The 18162-nt window shown below is 42.9% G+C and overlaps 4 protein-coding genes across 4 annotated transcripts; all 4 read right to left on the bottom strand.

Moving 5' to 3' along the window:
- Positions 1 to 4822: 4822 nt before the first annotated feature.
- LACBIDRAFT_335440 (uncharacterized protein) lies at positions 4823 to 6201 on the bottom strand (the record flags this gene model as incomplete). The annotated part of the gene is made up of 6 exons (XM_001890306.1): positions 4823 to 5020; positions 5099 to 5199; positions 5254 to 5284; positions 5782 to 5853; positions 6009 to 6076; positions 6111 to 6201. 6 exons carry the CDS (start codon positions 6199 to 6201, stop codon positions 4823 to 4825), a joined length of 561 nt encoding a protein of 186 aa, XP_001890341.1.
- Positions 6202 to 8622: 2421 nt separating this feature from the next.
- On the bottom strand, positions 8623 to 8940 carry LACBIDRAFT_317781 (uncharacterized protein; the record flags this gene model as incomplete). Its single annotated transcript, XM_001890305.1, has 1 exon — positions 8623 to 8940. The coding sequence occupies one exon, from the start codon at positions 8938 to 8940 to the stop codon at positions 8623 to 8625; it is 318 nt and encodes a 105-aa protein (XP_001890340.1).
- Positions 8941 to 9963: 1023 nt separating this feature from the next.
- On the bottom strand, positions 9964 to 11561 carry LACBIDRAFT_335439 (uncharacterized protein; the record flags this gene model as incomplete). The annotated part of the gene is made up of 8 exons (XM_001890304.1): positions 9964 to 10185; positions 10239 to 10295; positions 10686 to 10731; positions 10834 to 11025; positions 11165 to 11197; positions 11264 to 11338; positions 11362 to 11423; positions 11559 to 11561. The coding sequence occupies 8 exons, from the start codon at positions 11559 to 11561 to the stop codon at positions 9964 to 9966; spliced, it is 690 nt and encodes a 229-aa protein (XP_001890339.1).
- A 5492-nt stretch (positions 11562 to 17053) lies between these two features.
- Positions 17054 to 17819, bottom strand: LACBIDRAFT_317779 (uncharacterized protein; the record flags this gene model as incomplete). The annotated part of the gene is made up of 4 exons (XM_001890303.1): positions 17054 to 17231; positions 17280 to 17421; positions 17514 to 17667; positions 17721 to 17819. The coding sequence occupies 4 exons, from the start codon at positions 17817 to 17819 to the stop codon at positions 17054 to 17056; spliced, it is 573 nt and encodes a 190-aa protein (XP_001890338.1).
- Positions 17820 to 18162: the final 343 nt, after the last annotated feature.

Below are 18162 nucleotides of genomic sequence, written 5' to 3'. Positions count from 1 at the left end.
AGCACCTATTTGCAGGTATCAAGAGATCGAAATATGCTACACCTTAGAAACTTGGGATTACTATAAAGAATATATATGCGCACACAATGCAAAAGAAATTAAAGAAATAGCTTGAGAACTGACCCCAGGAAAGTGTTTTGACTCATTGACTAGTGTGACTCATTGACCGGTGAATGACTGTATGCAAGTCCAGTGTCAACGAGAGATATTTGCTTGTACTACGAGAAGGAATTGGGGTAGTTGGGTAGTGTGTACGTAGTGACACATGGAACATAAGAAGCAAGAGAACAGTGAGCCATGTAGAGGCAGTTCCAAATAGTAGAAGCCAGGGCGAGGCCCAGATCGATCCTAACATTTCCTCAACCTGAGATCACAAAAAACGGAGTGGGTCATCGACGAGAAGGTTGTTGAGCAGCTCTGAGCTTCATTGGAAGAGGATAGCCGAACAACCACACGCTGGGCGCAACCTATCAGACGATCGATGTATGTGAGGTTTGCCTGTGGCCACTGGCGAAGACTGAATCCACGAGCTTGGCACTTGTTGTACTTCCTTCGCGAATCGACACATGAAGGGGCACGAGTGGCCAAGTTGTGCAAGTCATGGTGCGATCAGTAATTGGGGATTGCACTGGTGTTGTAGAACCAGAACTTGAGTAACGAAGGAGGTCGGTCAGCCAGGCGCAAAGACCACATAGATGCAAGATTGAGACGCCGGTGAAGGTAGAAGGGTATTCCCAATGAATGAATAATGCAAGGCTGATAACTCACCGAAGGAGTTATCCCCACTCTCCAGCTCTCCAGATCAAGCTTGCGCTTATGATCAGGCTCCGTGGCTGCTGGCAAAGAGGTGATGCTAGATCCACGAGCTCTGCAGAGGAGGCTTAGCTAGGTGGATTCCACCATGGCCATACCCCCTTCGCTGGCTGATGCACGAGGGGGGTGCAAATGGTGGACGCCAAAGACGATGTGATCACGGAAGTCGGGAGAGTTGGAGTTTGCCAGTGTTGTGAAGTCAGAACCAGAGTAACAGACGAAGGCAATCAGTCGAGCGCAAAACGTCAAGAGGATTTGGAAGCCAAAGCAGCCTGGAGAAAAAGCACAAAGGAGGAGATTCACTAACTCACTGAAGTTAAAACGTCCGTTCTCCCCCTCCCCAGCTCTCAAGCCTGAGCTCGCGCTGGCGTCACTTCCTTCTGAATGACGTGAACCAGGCAGACAGCCATGGCGTATGGAGCTTCTTGAGAGCATATTGGCGTTGCCGAGCTGGGCATGGTTAAAGACGTCAGCCAGGTCACTGCAATGGAGATGATGGTTAGGGTTGGCGCTGTCGAATACGGCTGGAGAAAATTGACTTTGAATTTAAGGTAATGGAGTCTCCTCTATCTGTATACAAAGTGGTTACGATCGGCTAGCTGGGTCGGTTTTTGCAGATGGAAGGCAGAGCAAAAAGGTCGTGAGGTTGCAAAGCTCCTGCCGCCACCTGCCGCCACCATGCATATACGCAGCTCGAGCCTGTCCAAGGTGTTCCCTTGCCTTCTGAGCACTAGGGGAGTTAATCAAACCTAAGAGGTCGAACGGCTGATGGTGATGCATCTGGGAGATATGTCGTCTATCGATGAGAGGTTTGAGAGTGCACACTTTCCCTAGTCTGGGGACAGTGTCTGCTAAGAGTGGTGTTTCTTGCGTGGTCTGAGAGACCTGGTTACCTGGTTGGAGGAAGGATGATCGAAGGAGCCAAGTAGCGATTGAGGAGTATGAGCCGAAAGAGACGCATGTTGGCAGTTTATCTACAGTCATTCACCGGTCAATGAGTCACACTAGTCAATGAGTCAAAACACTTTCCTGGGGTCAGTTCTCAAGCTATTTCTTTAATTTCTTTTGCATTGTGTGCGCATATATATTCTTTATAGTAATCCCAAGTTTCTAAGGTGTAGCATATTTCGATCTCTTGATACCTGCAAATAGGTGCTCATTCACCATAAAACTGAATATATATCTGTGTGATCTTGGCACTAAATCTTGGAAAAGAGCCTTTTAAAAAAAATGATATCTTAAAGCATTCAACAAGTATTCAATTACAAGAGTTTTGAGTTGAGCTGGTACTCCAGTGAACCAAAAACCACTGGAATGAACAAAATCATGCTTGAAGGTAGGGAAGGTCACATTCTGTCACACTTGCCACAGACATCTGACGAAGAGATGGGAAACTGAAGTGACTAAGCAAAATGCCCAAATTAGGGCAGCGTGACATCTGCCTCATTGACTGGTTTCGCACTGATCTTCGTTTGCGGCACTGATAGCATGCGATATGTTGTTCAACAACTTGAATTTGAGTTTGTAACTAGATATTACATAGGGCATGATGTATGTGCATACTTCCCTCAGTTCATAATGTTCATATCGCTCGTATTTAAACTTTCCAAGGCCATTCTTTATTTGGGTGCCTCATTGACCGGTGAATGACTGTACAGGGGTCAATGATCTGCTGAATCGAGGTGACGTCAGCCAAACAGTACAAACCGGAAATCGGACTTCGGCAACACTAATTTCGTGTATTTAAATATTTGCTGTATTTAAATACCTTCGTCCGTTCTCCATCCTTCACAAGACGCTAAAGTTATGTCATTCAGCGAACACTGCTTTCTTACCGTTCGCCGCCGTCCTCTTTTATATTCTGTCCTCGACGCTGGACGCGATGGCTTCTTCAATTACCACTGCCGTTTCGCCTACCCGTCGTTTGCCTTCGCCAATTATTGTGCCTGCCTACAAGCAAAGCCTCCTCTCAACCCACAGCAGCATGCTGTCACACCATCACCAACCGAGATGGTGACGACAACAGCAATGAGCAACCTCAGATTTCATGGTGACCAGTGAGGTGGAGGTAGAAACCGGGCCTGCTGGTCAAGATAGTTATTTTACCAGAACGACGGTGACAAAGTCGGTGACGACTGAAACGGTGCAACCAAGCAGTGACGAAGTCCACTTTGGTCCGCCCCCGCCCTCTCCTCCTGCCAGCGTTGAAAGAGACGATCTGGAGCCTCCTCCCAGTCGTCTACTACCCACGTCACATTCAGATTCCGTCATTCGCCAGTCCTCCACTACCGCCCGAGAACGTGAACGTCAAGCATCATCCACGTCTTCCCGACTAACAGTCAGGTCGCCGACATTCGACAATACCCTCCACAGGTCGTCAACCGACACCAAAGGCTCACTTCCAACCCTCCGTTACGCCTCCCCCCACACCGCCACCAACGAATCATCATCAAAATCAGCAGCATACGATCCATACCTCCAGCCTCCGGTCGCCATCATCCCCATGCGTCCAACCCGTCGAAACACAACAGGCTCAAGCCCCGTTGCAGCAAGCTTCAACAAACGCTCTCACCACCAAACACACACCCGACAATTCGGGTCGTCGTCGCATGAGGATGCGTCGTATATCGGTGAAGTGGGGATAGAGCTCGCGTCGGATATTGAGATTGCGGCGGAGCAGATTAGGAGGGAGAGGATGGAGAAGAGGGCGAAGCAGCAGCTGCAGCAGGAGCCGGAGGCGGCGCTTACGCGTGCTGAGACGAGGCCCAAGTCCGAGCAGGATATGCCGCTTGTGGGCAACCTTATTGGGGAGGATCATGTGAATTATGTGTTGATGTATAATATGTTGACGGGTATACGTATCGGGGTGGGTTTTCTTTTTTTCTTTATTCATGATACACGCTGAATGAAGTCGTGCAGGTTTCTCGATGTCAAGCTAAAATAAAACGACCACTGACGATAGAAGACTTTACCGCGCGTCACAAGTTTTCATTCGATATCGTCGGAAACGAGCTGACTCCGTCTGCAAAATACGATTTCAAGTTCAAGGATTACGCGCCTTGGGTATTTCGCACACTTCGAGAAGACATATTCCATCTAGACCCAGCAGACTACCTCCTCTCCCTCACCGCGAAAAGTGGAAAATTGCTCGGTACTAGGAGGTCCTCTTGTCCTTTGGCCCACGAGCCTGGTCCACGCCAGGAACTCCGGAGACGGAAAAAGAATTCGCAGCACGTCGATTCACAGCCCTTTGACTGAGGGCGGTGGTCTTAGAGGGACAGGCAGCAATTGTGATTACCCACTGGGGCGACGAGGTTCCTTGGGTGGGTGAGGAGGTTGGGCGTTTTAGGATTTGGGAGGGGGGTGGTGGCGTTGTTGGATGTCCATCACCTTGTCTTCAATACCTCACCTATACCCCTCCACTGACTCCGGCCTCGTGCACTTGAGGTTCCTCCATGGTAGTCTTCTATCGTTCTACCTGCGACAGCACTACCCCACCATACCACCTCTGCACACTCCTCTCCCCCTCAATCGCGTTCCCGAAACCCATAGAGGCGCCCCCATCCATTCAGGACACCGTGTCGTATCGTATCGAACTCGACCAGCCGTTGCCTCTCTCCTTTCTCCTTTCAACGGTGCCGATTCGCCCTTCCTCCGCAAAACCTCTGAGCCAATCCAGCATGTATGGAATCAACGTAATCCTCTGCACCGCTCGGTACACTTCAAGCTCTTTCTTTTGGCGAGTCACCGTGACCCTGGCAGGAGAGACAAGATCGAAGAGAAATCGGGTGAGCGATTGGGGTGCTGTGAACGTTCAGCGCTCAACGCTCAATAGTCACCCTCCTTCCTCCACACTGAGAAAGACTCGTTTGTCCACGATGTCCGCTCGTGGACATTGGACAACGACGAGAACCTCGCTTTCAAGAGCCCCGGTCCGTCGCTTTTACAACGCGCTGAGACGAGGAGGCTATGTATATGTGGCACCTAGATGGCCTTCCCAATGATCGACTTAATCTAGGAAGACGGCTAAAGGGACAAGAACGTAGTGGAGTTCTGCAGCGAGAATAGGTAGAGGGGAAGTTGAGATGGGGAGGTAGGAGGCAACACGCCGCTGCTGAAAACGGTTGGGACGCAAAGAATCACGGAGGAGGGCTGTGACGGTCGGTTTGGCGAGGAGGCAGGAAAACGTGGGTGTCCGGGGAATACACTAGGATTTTTATAGAACCAACTGTGTAAAACAGTCGATCACTACCACGGGTTTAGAATAGGGAAGAATGGGACTCACTTGACATTCTAACCAACTTAACGGCCAAGACGAGGACTCGACGGAGCAGATATATCGGCACTTGAACACGACCCGCTGAGCTACCGCGCAGCACCTCTGGCCTTGAAAAAGGTTTACAGGTATGAACACAGGTATTCAAACGAAGGCGAACTCACTTACCTCAAAAATAGGGCCACACAGCCCAGGCTGCAGGTGCATAAGGTAAATAAAAATAGACCAAAACACAGGATTAAACTATCCAGAAACCCTGGTTTCCCCTGAACAACCCAGGGTTTCCAAAGTGCTTGCGTAGAAACCTTGTTTCCACAAGAAGCGGAGCTCAGAATATTTGAAGTCCACCACATGCACATGCATAAGTTCAAGTTGGCAGCGGGGGTCATCAACCTTTCAAGTAGCAAGGGACTATGGAAGGGAACAGTGGCATCCCTAAACCACTCCCGCTCTCCTACATCTATGTAAGTATAGCTACCCGTCCAAACCCTCATCTTGTTTGCATCTTGTAGCATTGTGTAGACCATGAACCAATATTATTTACCGTGGTAACCACTTGTCGAGTGGGCGCGTCGCATCGCGCGACGATACGTGTGCGACAAGGGATGTGCATGATGGAGTTCAACTCGTCGCGCTCTCTTCTCATCATGACCCGGGGAGCCAAGATCAATTTAAATTTGAGTGTGACACACGTTGGCATCTAGGAATTTAACTCCGACATGGGGTTCCTCAAAATAACCCATTGACTGATGGAAGGGGGATTTCTACCAAATGCAGAAGAAACCCAGGGTTCCACGCGAAAAGGGGGTTTCTGGTTAGATTGATCCCATCATCACAAGTGCCGGCATCGAACACCATGAATACGAACAAGCGCAAGAAAACATCTGGACTTATGGGATCGGAACTGAGGATGGCCTACCAATTGCTCATGAGTGTCAAACTTATCATCGCTGGAGACGGCTTCCGCGACAAACAAAGTGGATGCCTCTGACGATTTCCAGTTGCAAGAGAACCAAATTACCTTTGAGCCGGATTTCGAGGAAACCCTGGCCAAAATGCTCGCGATGATGCAGTCGAAGCTTGACCGTGACAGGCCCCCTGCTAGTAAACATGTTGATCTTCCTTATAGTCTCTTACAGGCCCTTCCTTCCTCTGGCATGGCAGAAGAAGCTTTGTCCATGTTGAATATTAAACTTGGTGGTTCGCTCAAGCTGAAAAGGGATTACAAAGTTCGGGTGGCCGCGACGGAGCGACTCGGAATTACTAGTCTCTCCTAGACAGACACCTCCAGTTATACCTCTTTCCGTATTACTGAACATTGGTCTTCCGAGGGGCTGTATCGTCACTGACTGGTAGCTACCACTTACATCATGTACTCCTGAGCTGTACCATAGAAGTTCCTGCTTAGCTACCGTGAATGAAATGAAATGAATTTTCATTCATTCACGGCACCTGTTTCATTCTAGATAATTTATTCTGTTTCATTCATTCCTGGCGACTGTTTCCTTTTTTTCTTTCATTCCACCAGGGCAACTGTTTCATTCCTTGCTTCATTCTTCTCAGGTGCCTATTTCATTGTTAGAGCTGGGAAAATGATTATGTAATTGATACAAAATATTTAAGTGCCTTATTTGGCAACAGCATGCCTATCTCATTGTGTATTTGAGCCTCAAATGCAAAAGTACCCCCATATGGCCTCCCACACCACTGCAGTAGGGCACAACACATATCAGGCATAATTGTATATTATTTCCTTATTTAGATGTGTGTTAAAACATCGAAATTGTTGCCTGAAAGAATGAAACAAAAATGAAATAACTGCCTGGAAAGAATGAAATGAAAATTCCATGGCAATGAATGAATGAAAAAAATGAAACAGTTGCCAGGAATGAATGAAACGAAAGAATAAAGCAAAAAATGAAACAGTTGCCATGGTGGAATGAAATTAAAAAAATGAAAGAGTCGCCAGGCATGAATGAAACAGAATAAATTGCATTCTTGTCAGTAGAAATGAAGAAAAAATTGAGATGAAATGAAATGAAACAAAAAGTATTTCATTCTCAACGGCAATGAATGAGAATGACTTGGAATGAAACAGGTGCCATGAATGAATGAAAATTCATTTCATTTCATTCACGGTAGTTAAGCAGGAACTTCTATGGTACATGCCAGGTTTTACATGATGTAAATGGCAGCTACTAGTGCGTCACCTCTGTGGGCTGCAAAAGCTCGTCCCGAGAGCGGTGAGCGTACATGTTGTGCGATATATACCGGGCAAATATCTCATGTTGGATTCATCAGAATAAAGCAGCCTCGCGTGCCACCTGCAATGGTGCCACAAGGCAGGTAGTTGGTTCTCAGCGTAGAGCCGAGCGTCCCAGCAACAACTAACAAACCTTTTAGTTTCGGAGGTTACATAGACTCCACTGCCATCGGAAGCACATCGGGCGCAGGTGAATTTCTTCGACAATCATTATTCCCCTTGCTTATTTTTCTGCAGAAAAGTCTTTGGCCAGGCCACTGCGTCTGGGGGTACCACAAGACTTCGACCATACTCTTTTTATTTCAGAAGCCAAGGCAAGCAATATTCCACTCGAGAACCATGTCCCTCCAGCCGTATGTGAAATGTACGCTTGTGCAAAACAACTTGGGTCGGAGGCTTGTTCTTTTCATTTTCCATTGAATTAATTCACGGTAGAAAAAACATCATTCATGGAGCTGTGACCAATGGCCACAACTGGATTTTCCTTGTCCTTAATATGAACTCTAATGGTGATGGCGCCATATATGCTCAGTCTTTGCAACAGACTTGGCTCATGGCCGTAGTTCCTCCTGGTGATGAAGAAATCTCACGCACAATGTGTGATGTGATCACTGGAATCATCGGATATTGGGTAATTCCCCGTATTCTCCTCTGTGTCATTGCCCTCATCCAAGACTTTTGTTTCTGGTATGGTCATAGATAGAGCATAGCAACGAAGATGCTGGAGATGATGACTGGTTCCGTGTGGAGTGGAAGTAGGTAGCATGCTGGTAAGTATTTTGGAATGATCGATCTCTGGCTTCAAGCTCAATGTCCTACCTGGACTGAACAGATCAGAGTTGAAGGACTGGACTGAGTGATTCAGGTCAGGGTGGAATCCGGGAAGGGGACAGAGGGTTCTTGAATATGGGGTTCCAGTCCGCCCAATATCAGGAAACACAACGGGACATGAATCTTTGTAGTATGAACCTCAGAAAGAGTATTTGGTCTCGATCAAGTGCGCATTTGTCTCATGCACACACCACCCAACTACCCCGCCCTGCTCGTAGACTTAAAAGCACTTTATCATATCATGTATCTCGTTGACATTGAACTCAGCATACATACTACATAGGTTCACCAGCGGCATCCATTACCATATCATCTCCTAGATACCCCTTCATCTTTACTATGTTTCTAAGTTGTGTCCCTTGTGTGTCCCTCGACCGTGGCAGGCCTATCACCAAGTTCTTGTGGGATAAACAAGCAGCTGCTTGGGATATCTCCATACTTACTGAGCAAAGTGACGATGTGGCAGACAGATCGGATATTCTGCATAAAGATATTCACTAGATAATGATGAAAAGAACAAGAGCGAGAATAGCAGGGCTGCAATTTCCGCACTTGATGCCATTGGTGTGACGGCCTGTGGATGATGGGGCTGGTTGTGTGAGTATTGTGAGGAATTGAGCAGAGTCGTCTTCCCCATGCCCGACTCTCCCATCAAAGCAATAAGCTTTCCAGGGGCCACATGGCCCGATACGTCGGAAACCAACAACCTGACAAGGTACTTCCAGTCGATGCAGAAAGACAACGATACCACAATCATGGGCAGGGAGATAGGTGCTTCAGGCACTTTTCAATGAGAAGTACACTTCGTTTCGCAGATGGACACTCCGATATTAACTCTACTTCATGAGCAAACCGACCCCACGAAACCAGACGAGATCACCGACGGCGATGACGGGCAATAGGTTCTCAGGAAGTCAGAGGGCTTAGGCGACATCAGCAGAGGGGATTGGCGTGAGAAGCGCCAATGAACACTCTGGCAGTCTATTCAAAACATCATGTTGGTTAGTTACATACACACAGCGAGGAGTTAATGTCCGGCGTACATTCCTATGCAAAACAAAGAACATTTCTCAGGAAGCCACTTGGTCAATGATGAAGAAACTCGGAGGGGTCTCGTAGACAATATGTCTGGAAAGAACGTTGACCACGGAGTGTTGGCATAAGCGGAGGCTTGATTCGTGGCGAAGGCATGCGTTCTGGGAAGTGGAAAAATCAGGCTAATGTCCTAATAGGACGAAGCCCATGTGAGGGCGGAGGGACGTGTTCAAAAGGGGGATGTGGGGGTGACGATACGACAGTGAGGGGAGGGAAGCGAGATAGTCGATGATAGACATTCCGATATTAGGTCTGAAGGATGACTTGGAATGCGATGGGGTGAAGGCCGTTGTGCAGAAGAACCTAATAAAGTAAATGGAGCAATGAGCAGCCATAATCGGCAGCTTTGAGATTAATTTTATTGCACTTGCACGACGCCAATGGAAGTGAATTAGCATAAGAAGAGGGTTTCCCGCCTCCCCCAGGCGCACGGCAATGACGACTTCTTAATTGTAAGTGGAGGGATGCTAGACGATCAAAAGGGGTGGAGTAATCCAGGAAAAGTTGTGTGGCTTGGGAAGACTATGCAGAAGGGCAAAGGCTTCTGCCACCCTTTGAGCTCATAGCTTTTGTGAAAACCTCTATGCGACATCAGAATTACGGCCGTTAGAATGTGAAAATGACACGTACACCACAAGTCCCCATCAGACGCCACTGTCTAACCAACTCCACTTTTTACGAGTCCCTACGGCAGGAGCGTAAACACATTCGGGGGAGTTGAGGCATGCACATCGGCCAGAGATTGTGGTATAATACCAACTCGCATAATTGGGAGATTGTTGGTACCCGGGTTGGCTAGAAATGAGAAAATTGGCGGCGTTGGCTTTGAGTAAAACATGAGGAGATTGGGGTACTGCATGCAGCCTGTCATTGCCCGAAGTTTTGATGGAAATGCGCCCCCAGAAAGCTGCTGCAATGTTGTCAAGAATTTCGCATGACAGAAGCAATTCTCGTACTCACCACTTCACTTGTCGTATACCTCTTCCGCTTGACATTTTCTTGAACTTCACCCAACCCCTGATATCGGCCATGTCGAACATGGATTTGTGGGTCAGTTGCCTGTGGTTACTGTACGAGAAAAGCCATTTGACGGGATGATGTGTCAGGCCAGTTTGGAGGGCATAATTCGTGCACTAGGGTCTAATGCCTGGCGGCCAAGAACCCGCCATTCAGTGTATGTGCATTGGTATGTAGTAACGGAATTTCTGAGCTCGTAAACATCGAGGCTGTTGGGGTAATGCTGAGTTGAAAGAGCACCTGAGGTGGATTGAAGTGAACATTAAGAATCAGATGTGAAAATTACAGTTAGGCATACCTTTATTCCAGGAAGAATCCCCTCAAGTTAAAGTTTCAGTGAGACTTGGGTGAGACAGCAGCAGCAGACGAACACACAAGTAGCGAACTCACGGTGGTTGAGATCAAGTTTGGCTGATGTCTCTCCCAATCACCTTCACTGAAATACCAACATGCTGAAAATTCTTTATTCATAAATTTCGTGTATACTATGGTGCCGGTTAGTCTCGACACCAGCCGTTATTGGGATCGTATTACTCACCATAACGTCTGGAAGGGATTGATCATGATGCAACCGACAAAATTTCGGACTCCGATTATCGTTGCAATGAGGAAACTCTCCTTACAGTGTTTTGCATATTGTTGATTTTCGTGAGCACTATTCGGTTGTGACATGACCTTTTTGGTCACTGAAAGGTCCGTTGTCTGGAATCTGGCCCATTCCTCGAAGAATCTGAACATATATCATTACACTAAACATTATGGCACCTTGGCTAGAAGTGTTCTGGACACGGAAAAACGAAGACGGCATGAATTCAGGGTTTGGGACATACCAAAAACGTCACATCACAACACGACCAAATAGCACTCACGAAAATTCGTTGTGCAAAACAATATGCAAAACACTGTAACACATCCTCAATTCAAGTGCTCGCAATGCGTTCACGAGTCCTTCGATACTCAAAACTTACAGCAACGAACTTATGCGTTCACCCGAGACTTGTCTGGGATTCGGGGATGACGCTGGTGTCCGTTTTACCACCAAACTGAGCACTCACCATTTGCTCACCATGCCCCCCGTTTCGAAAGTTCGAAAATACAAACCAGAAGAAGTGGACTGAAACCAACTTGCTGCAAGGGCGTACAAAATTTGGCATAAAAAGCCATTTTCATGGCAATTAGATGCTTCCGAAGCGATATTGTGTGGGCAGGATGTTGTCATTGACATGGGGACTGGAAGTGGGAAAATGTTATGCTTTTCCTTACCATTGTGGTTGATGAGGACAGTATTGTCCTCACCATTTTGCCTCTCACTGCACTGATGATAAACCAGGTAAGTGTCAAGAGATCTATAGGTCACCGTATTGGTGATCACATTTTGCTGTGATCTTTTAAAATATCTAGGCAGACACAGTGGGCATTGCTACAGTTGCCGTATGCAAGGAGACATTATCTCATGTGGGTTCTGATAAATTATATGCAGTAAGTGTCGTTTTTTTCATTCAAAAACAAAGTGATTTACACTGCAAACATTCCAACATACTGACATGAGAATATTTTGAGAGTATTTTGATGGTACATAATTTTTTCCCAAAATACCATCCACCAGGTATGTGATTGGTATGAAGATATATATTTTATTACCCATGCTGAAGTATCTGATTAGTATTTTGATTGTATTCAAATGTTTTTCCTCAATACTGGCTCACATACTAGAATAATACTTCTATCACAGTATCTTAACTTTGAACAAAATATCTTCAACATACTGATTGGCCAATATTTTAAGAGTATGATTCTTCAGGATAAGATACTTTAAAAATATTATATATAATATTCAAAAGATACTTATATGATACTAGAGAGTAGATATAAAGGGAATATCTTGAAAGTATGAAAATATATCGCATTTTCATATTAAATACTAACACAATATTAAGCAGATATTCATTAAAGATGACCAACATACTGAGATGCCAGTATTGTGTTAGTATCAAGAACAAACAAACAATACTGCCTGACAGGTATTTTGTTGGTATGGAAAAGGTATGAGAGTGAAATATCTATATACTCTTCAAATATTGCAGGCAGAGTATCCAAATAGTATGCTACAATATTTTATCATACTGTTTGAAAGGTACATTTCATACTTTTATAATAAAAGCATAATACTGGTGTATGGAAATTCAAAAAGTATGTGAAGGGTATGACATTGAACAGAATTTTAAAATCAACAATTTTAATGTGAGGATTCAATACTAGATGAGAAGTAATGAAGATATATCATAATATTATACAATATAATATCATGTCAGTATCAGAAGGGTATACAAATTTCAATTTGGTAATTTTGAGGTGGGGATTAAATACTAGTTGAATACTTGAAGAGGAGTATTGAAAGCATATCATAATACTACACAATATAATATGAGAATGGTATCAGATAGGTATAGTAATACAAAATGAATAGTTTTAATGTGAGGATTAAATACTAGTTAAATACTAGAAGAGGAGTATTGGAAGTATATCATGATAGTGTATAATATAATATGAGAATGGTATAAAATGGGTATACTAACTCCAATGATAAGAAGAATTGTACTTATATGAGAGTATAGTGTGGATATAGAGATTGGTATGAGAGTGGATGACTTTCTGTAAGGTTTTTAATCCTACATATCATATTTTGGAGATTGAATGTCAGTTTAGTCATTTAATCTATTCAAGCTGACATTCCGCAAGCTATTTATCATTCTGTTCCCAATATTTTGTGCTGCATGGTACCCTGAAGTTAATTACAATGTTTACAGTGTCTGATGTAGACAGGCTATCATGTACTATACAATTGCTATACAACAGAAGGTTGTTTCAGCCAATGAGGGGAGGGGATGAGGCCAAGATTGGCTTGGGAACATTGTAGCGAGTTTAATCTATGAAGAGGGGTCTGACCCTATGAACAGATTAAGGTTTATTGAGACGTGAAAACAGGCACGAAGGATATTTTTTGTCCACATTTGGCCCCGGCAACACGGCAACAGAGCCAAGATATCAAGAAATAATCTATTTCCCTGAATAAAAGCTTACAGAAAGTCATCCAGTAATAGAATAGTATGATTGAAGTATGATAATAATACCTTGCTTGTTTGAACAATGAGAGAGTATCGAAATGTTTTTTATGATAGGAGATATCATCATACTAGACAGAGTATTGAGTATAAATTGTATACATGTATCTATCCATGTATAATTGTATAATTGTATTCATGTATATGTATCCATATATACTATTCATGTATTCACATATACACATATACTTGTATTCTTGTATTCAGGTATCTATGTATACACATATTCTTGTATCCTTGTATTCAGGTATTCACATATATGTGTATCCTTGTATTTAGGTACCTAGATATGTATCCACATATACATATATTCTTGTATCCTTGTATTCAGGTATCCACATATACACATATTCTTGTATCCTTGTATCCATGTAGACAAGTATTCTTGTATTCATGTATTCATGTATTCATGTATCCTTGTATCCATGTAGACAAGTATTCTTGTATTCATGTATTCATGTATCCATAGTGTATGTCATGGTTCTGTGCCACATATGTGTATCCTTGTATTTAGGTATCCACATATACATGTATCCTTGTATTCATGTATCCATGTATACATATATTCTTGTATCCTTATATTCAGGTATCCACATATACACATATTCTTGTATCCTTGTATCCATGTATTCATGTATTCATGTATTCATATATTCATGTATTCATGTATTCATGTATTCATGTATTCATGTATCCATAGTGTATGTCATGGTTCTGTGCCACATGGTTGTTGTGTCAGTTCAGCTAGGTGTGTGTGAGCAGAGTTGTGAGCCAAGCTAGGAAGCATATGTTGTATGGGATCAAAGAAGTTCAATATATCAGTAATTTGATGTATGCATATAGGAAGAGAAACCTAGAATAAAATGGAATGAGTAAATTGACAATCCATGATGTTGTTAAAACCTTAAATGGGTGAAGGGGCTTGGCTATGGTTAAACATTTGGAGTAAAAGCCAAATAAAGAAAGCACTCCCCTCAGGCCTCAGGTCATGTGCCACCTATTCTGTGGTAACAGGTTGAGCTAAGCATGTATAAGTGCTCGGCAACTCTCCCCCACATCAGTCTCAGCTCAGGTCTTGTGACTCACAAAATTGACAAGTCTGGTTGTGGAGGCTCTTGACAGCACTTGTGAAGCTGCAATTACCACTGGCTCCACAATAACTGCCAGCTCCAGTCATGAAGCTGAACAGAGATGCTGCATCATCAAGTAAACAAGGCTACCTGCCTCACAAAATAACCACTCCCCTGTCCAATTCAAAGTTGAAATATTATTCTCAATGTACCTTGAATGACATCTCATAACTCTACATCCATATTAATTCATGTAAGTCATGTACAAAGAGTGTGATAGGCAGCTACAGTACTCCCATAGAGTTTAGAAACCTAGATTATCTTCTAGATGTTTGATGGATGGGGTTTGAAAATATATTCAGCCAGCTTTCTAAACAGTACAAATCTACACAAGCATAATCAATTTTTTTTGTGGAAGCAGATCTTGTTCAAATTCAGGATTCCCCACTTGAGCTCATTATTGTATATGTGGTATCCCTGTATACATGTGTATTCATGTATCCACATATATGTGTATTCTTGTATTCATGTATTCATGTATCCATGTATACATGTATCCATGTATCCATGTATCCACATATTCTTGTATTTATGTATACATATTCATGTATCCACATATATGTGATGTATACACATATCCATGTCATGTATACATGTATTCATCAAGAATATGCATATATGTTGGATACATGAATACATAGCTATGTGTATACAAGGATACCCACATACATGGATACCTGCATACAAGAATATGCATATACATGGATACATGGATACATGCATATATGGATACAAGGATACACATATTCATGGATGCAAGAATATACATATACATGGATATACATATTCATGGATACAAGAATACACATATATGTGGATACATAAATACAAGAATAGATAAGATACATGAATACATGTATCCTATTCATGAATGCAAGAATACACATATATATAAATACAAGAATACACAAACAGACATATGTTTGTATTCACGTATCCACATATACATGTATTCTTGTATTTATGTATCCATGTATACATGTATCCTTGTATTCATGTATCCATATATATGCATATTCTGTATCCATGTAGTTGTGTTCTGCTCATACCATGACATTTGCATGAGCTTAGAGTCTGTGCCCTCTACTTCTGACACTTAGAAGTTAGTACTGACTTTGTATTGACTTGAATGAGTGGTGTTTGGCAAGCAAGGTGCAACCAAACAACTTGAACTGAACTCATGTGCAAGTTATACTAACTCACTGGCATTGGAACATTGTAAAATAGTGTAGAATATCCCTTGTATATAAATACTGCCTCTTTGAATGCAAGAGAGGCATCTCTTAACTTTACCCCACTTTATCTCTCATATTTGAGAACTGCTGTAAGCACAAGCAGTACTCTTGTAGGACCAGGTAAGGCTTCACGCTACCCAGTCTGAAGCTGTCCTAAGATTGTTATGCTTCACACTAACATCACGTATGATTAAAGACTCGCTCTAATCATTCAGCAGTCTGGTACTCAATTTCCTTACTCAGTTTCAAAGTCTCTAAAATACTTCAAAGATACTTACAGAACCCTGCAGTCCTGCTCGTGTCTTCTTTGGTAACCCAGATAGTTATTCATTTGTATTCAATTTCTACTGACAACTTGTATACTCATAGGAGTACACCAAAGATTACGAGCTGTATCGTAACAAGATGAGCCAAGCACACTGCTCAATTAGAAGTTGTCCAAAATTTTGGTAGTGAATTATTGCCAAGAGTGTTAACATCTTGTGTAGCTTTTTCATTCTTTTCATTTGTGAATCAACTTCTTGTCCATGCCCATGCATCCATCCCACCTGATGCACTTGAAGCCTTCAAAATGAATGGCAGAAAGCAGTGCAAACAATGTGATACTATAATTTCCCAGTCCAATCCTGCAGCATAACACCATGGTAAGGTCCAGAAAATGTCACTTGAAGATGATCAGCCAAAGAGAATGCAGTGAAAGTATCAAAAGCATAGATTCAATGTTGCACATATTTATCACTGAGTTTATCTAACACTCATTTAGTATTTTTACAGATACATGTGTACATGGATACATGAATACATGAACACATGAATACAGGGATACTTGATACATGTATATGTGTAATGTGTATATGTGAATACAAGGATACATGTATGCATGGATACAAGGATACATGAATACATGAATACAATAATACAAGTGTATGTGTATATGTAGATACAAGAATACAAGTATATGTGTATAGATGGATAAATGAATACAAGGATACATGTATATGCAGATACCTGAATACAAGGATACAAGAATATGTGTATATGTAAATATAGGAATACAGAACATGTGTATACATGTAACAAGCTTCCATAGCAAGAGGGTGAAACAATGAACAAGGGTGTAATCAAAGTATTGCCCATATCTATGTTAAAAACATGCTGCAAGCATATGTAAAGTATGAGCAAAGTGGGACTGAGTAAGAGATCTTTAGTCACTCCAAAAAATAGAGACCAAAGATGAATGACTTACACAAATATAATCATTTTCTTCTCAACTACAATTCTATTCTCAAGAATATCATACACTGCCTGGAACATGCTAGAGATGTAAGAAATCTCCAGGTGGTGACTGAAGATATCCTTGACACTCTGAGGAAGCTGACAGGGAAACTGTTCAGCACTGATGAGTGGCTGAGGTCAGTGCAGATTGACAAGTCTGCCAAGTCATCAAAACTGGTATTGTCAGCAAAGTTGATTGATAAATAAAACCTGAATGATAACCTTGCATGTGTCTCATCTGAAGTCAGGTCTGGGTCCAAAGAAGGATCCCTCGCCAGAGGCAAAAAATCAAGGAATTCATCATCCACAGAAATATCTGTGGGAGGTGGCAGTGATCCAGCCAATAACTGCATCTGGAAACAGACTAGCAAAGATACATCATGTTAGGATTGCTAAGCATTCATGGTTAGAAATGATACATTTCTTGACAAAGCCAAATGAGAGCAGTGTATATACCTATCCAATGTTTCACCACAAGGTACTCAAGTACGTGATTGTAATTTGTGTGTTTGACAGAATTCAAGGTTACAACAATGTCATGCCAGTACTTGTTATGTGGCCTCAAAAGCATTCTCCCATCACTTGTGTAAGGTGGCCTATATTTCATTACCTTTGATGACATCCTAAGAATGAAGACATATTAGAAAAATCAACAATACTCACTTGTGGAATTTGTGTTGCTTTTGCAATCAGCCTTTTGTCAGTGCTGCTCAACAGTTTCATGACATATTGGTCAAAGTGTTCCAGATCCTCCAGATTCATGTATTTAACCCTCAGCAACCATAAATAGGCATATAAATCACACAAACTGTTCTGTTGGAACACAGAACTGAGCTTCATGATCCAAGCATTACATGTTTAATGTACCTGAGCAGATGTTGCTGTGATGATAACCATGAATTGTGTTGGTTGGAACACAGCAAGGCCTTTTGACTCTGGGTTCTGCATAAATAAGGTGACCCTCATCTGGAAACCAAAGATGTTAGCAAATGCATACATGTTTAAACCATCAAGTTTACTGCCAATTCTAGGTGATTTTGGAGTCACAACAGTACATGACTTTATGTACCTCAGGTTTCCTAAAAGCCCATATCTGTACCCATCA

Source organism: Laccaria bicolor, genomic scaffold, assembly GCF_000143565.1.
Source record: "Laccaria bicolor S238N-H82 LACBIscaffold_88 genomic scaffold, whole genome shotgun sequence".
In the NCBI taxonomy this organism is placed as follows: domain Eukaryota; kingdom Fungi; phylum Basidiomycota; class Agaricomycetes; order Agaricales; family Hydnangiaceae; genus Laccaria; species Laccaria bicolor.
Note: the sequence above shows the minus strand (reverse complement) of the source record. Positions and strands in the feature narration are given on the sequence as shown.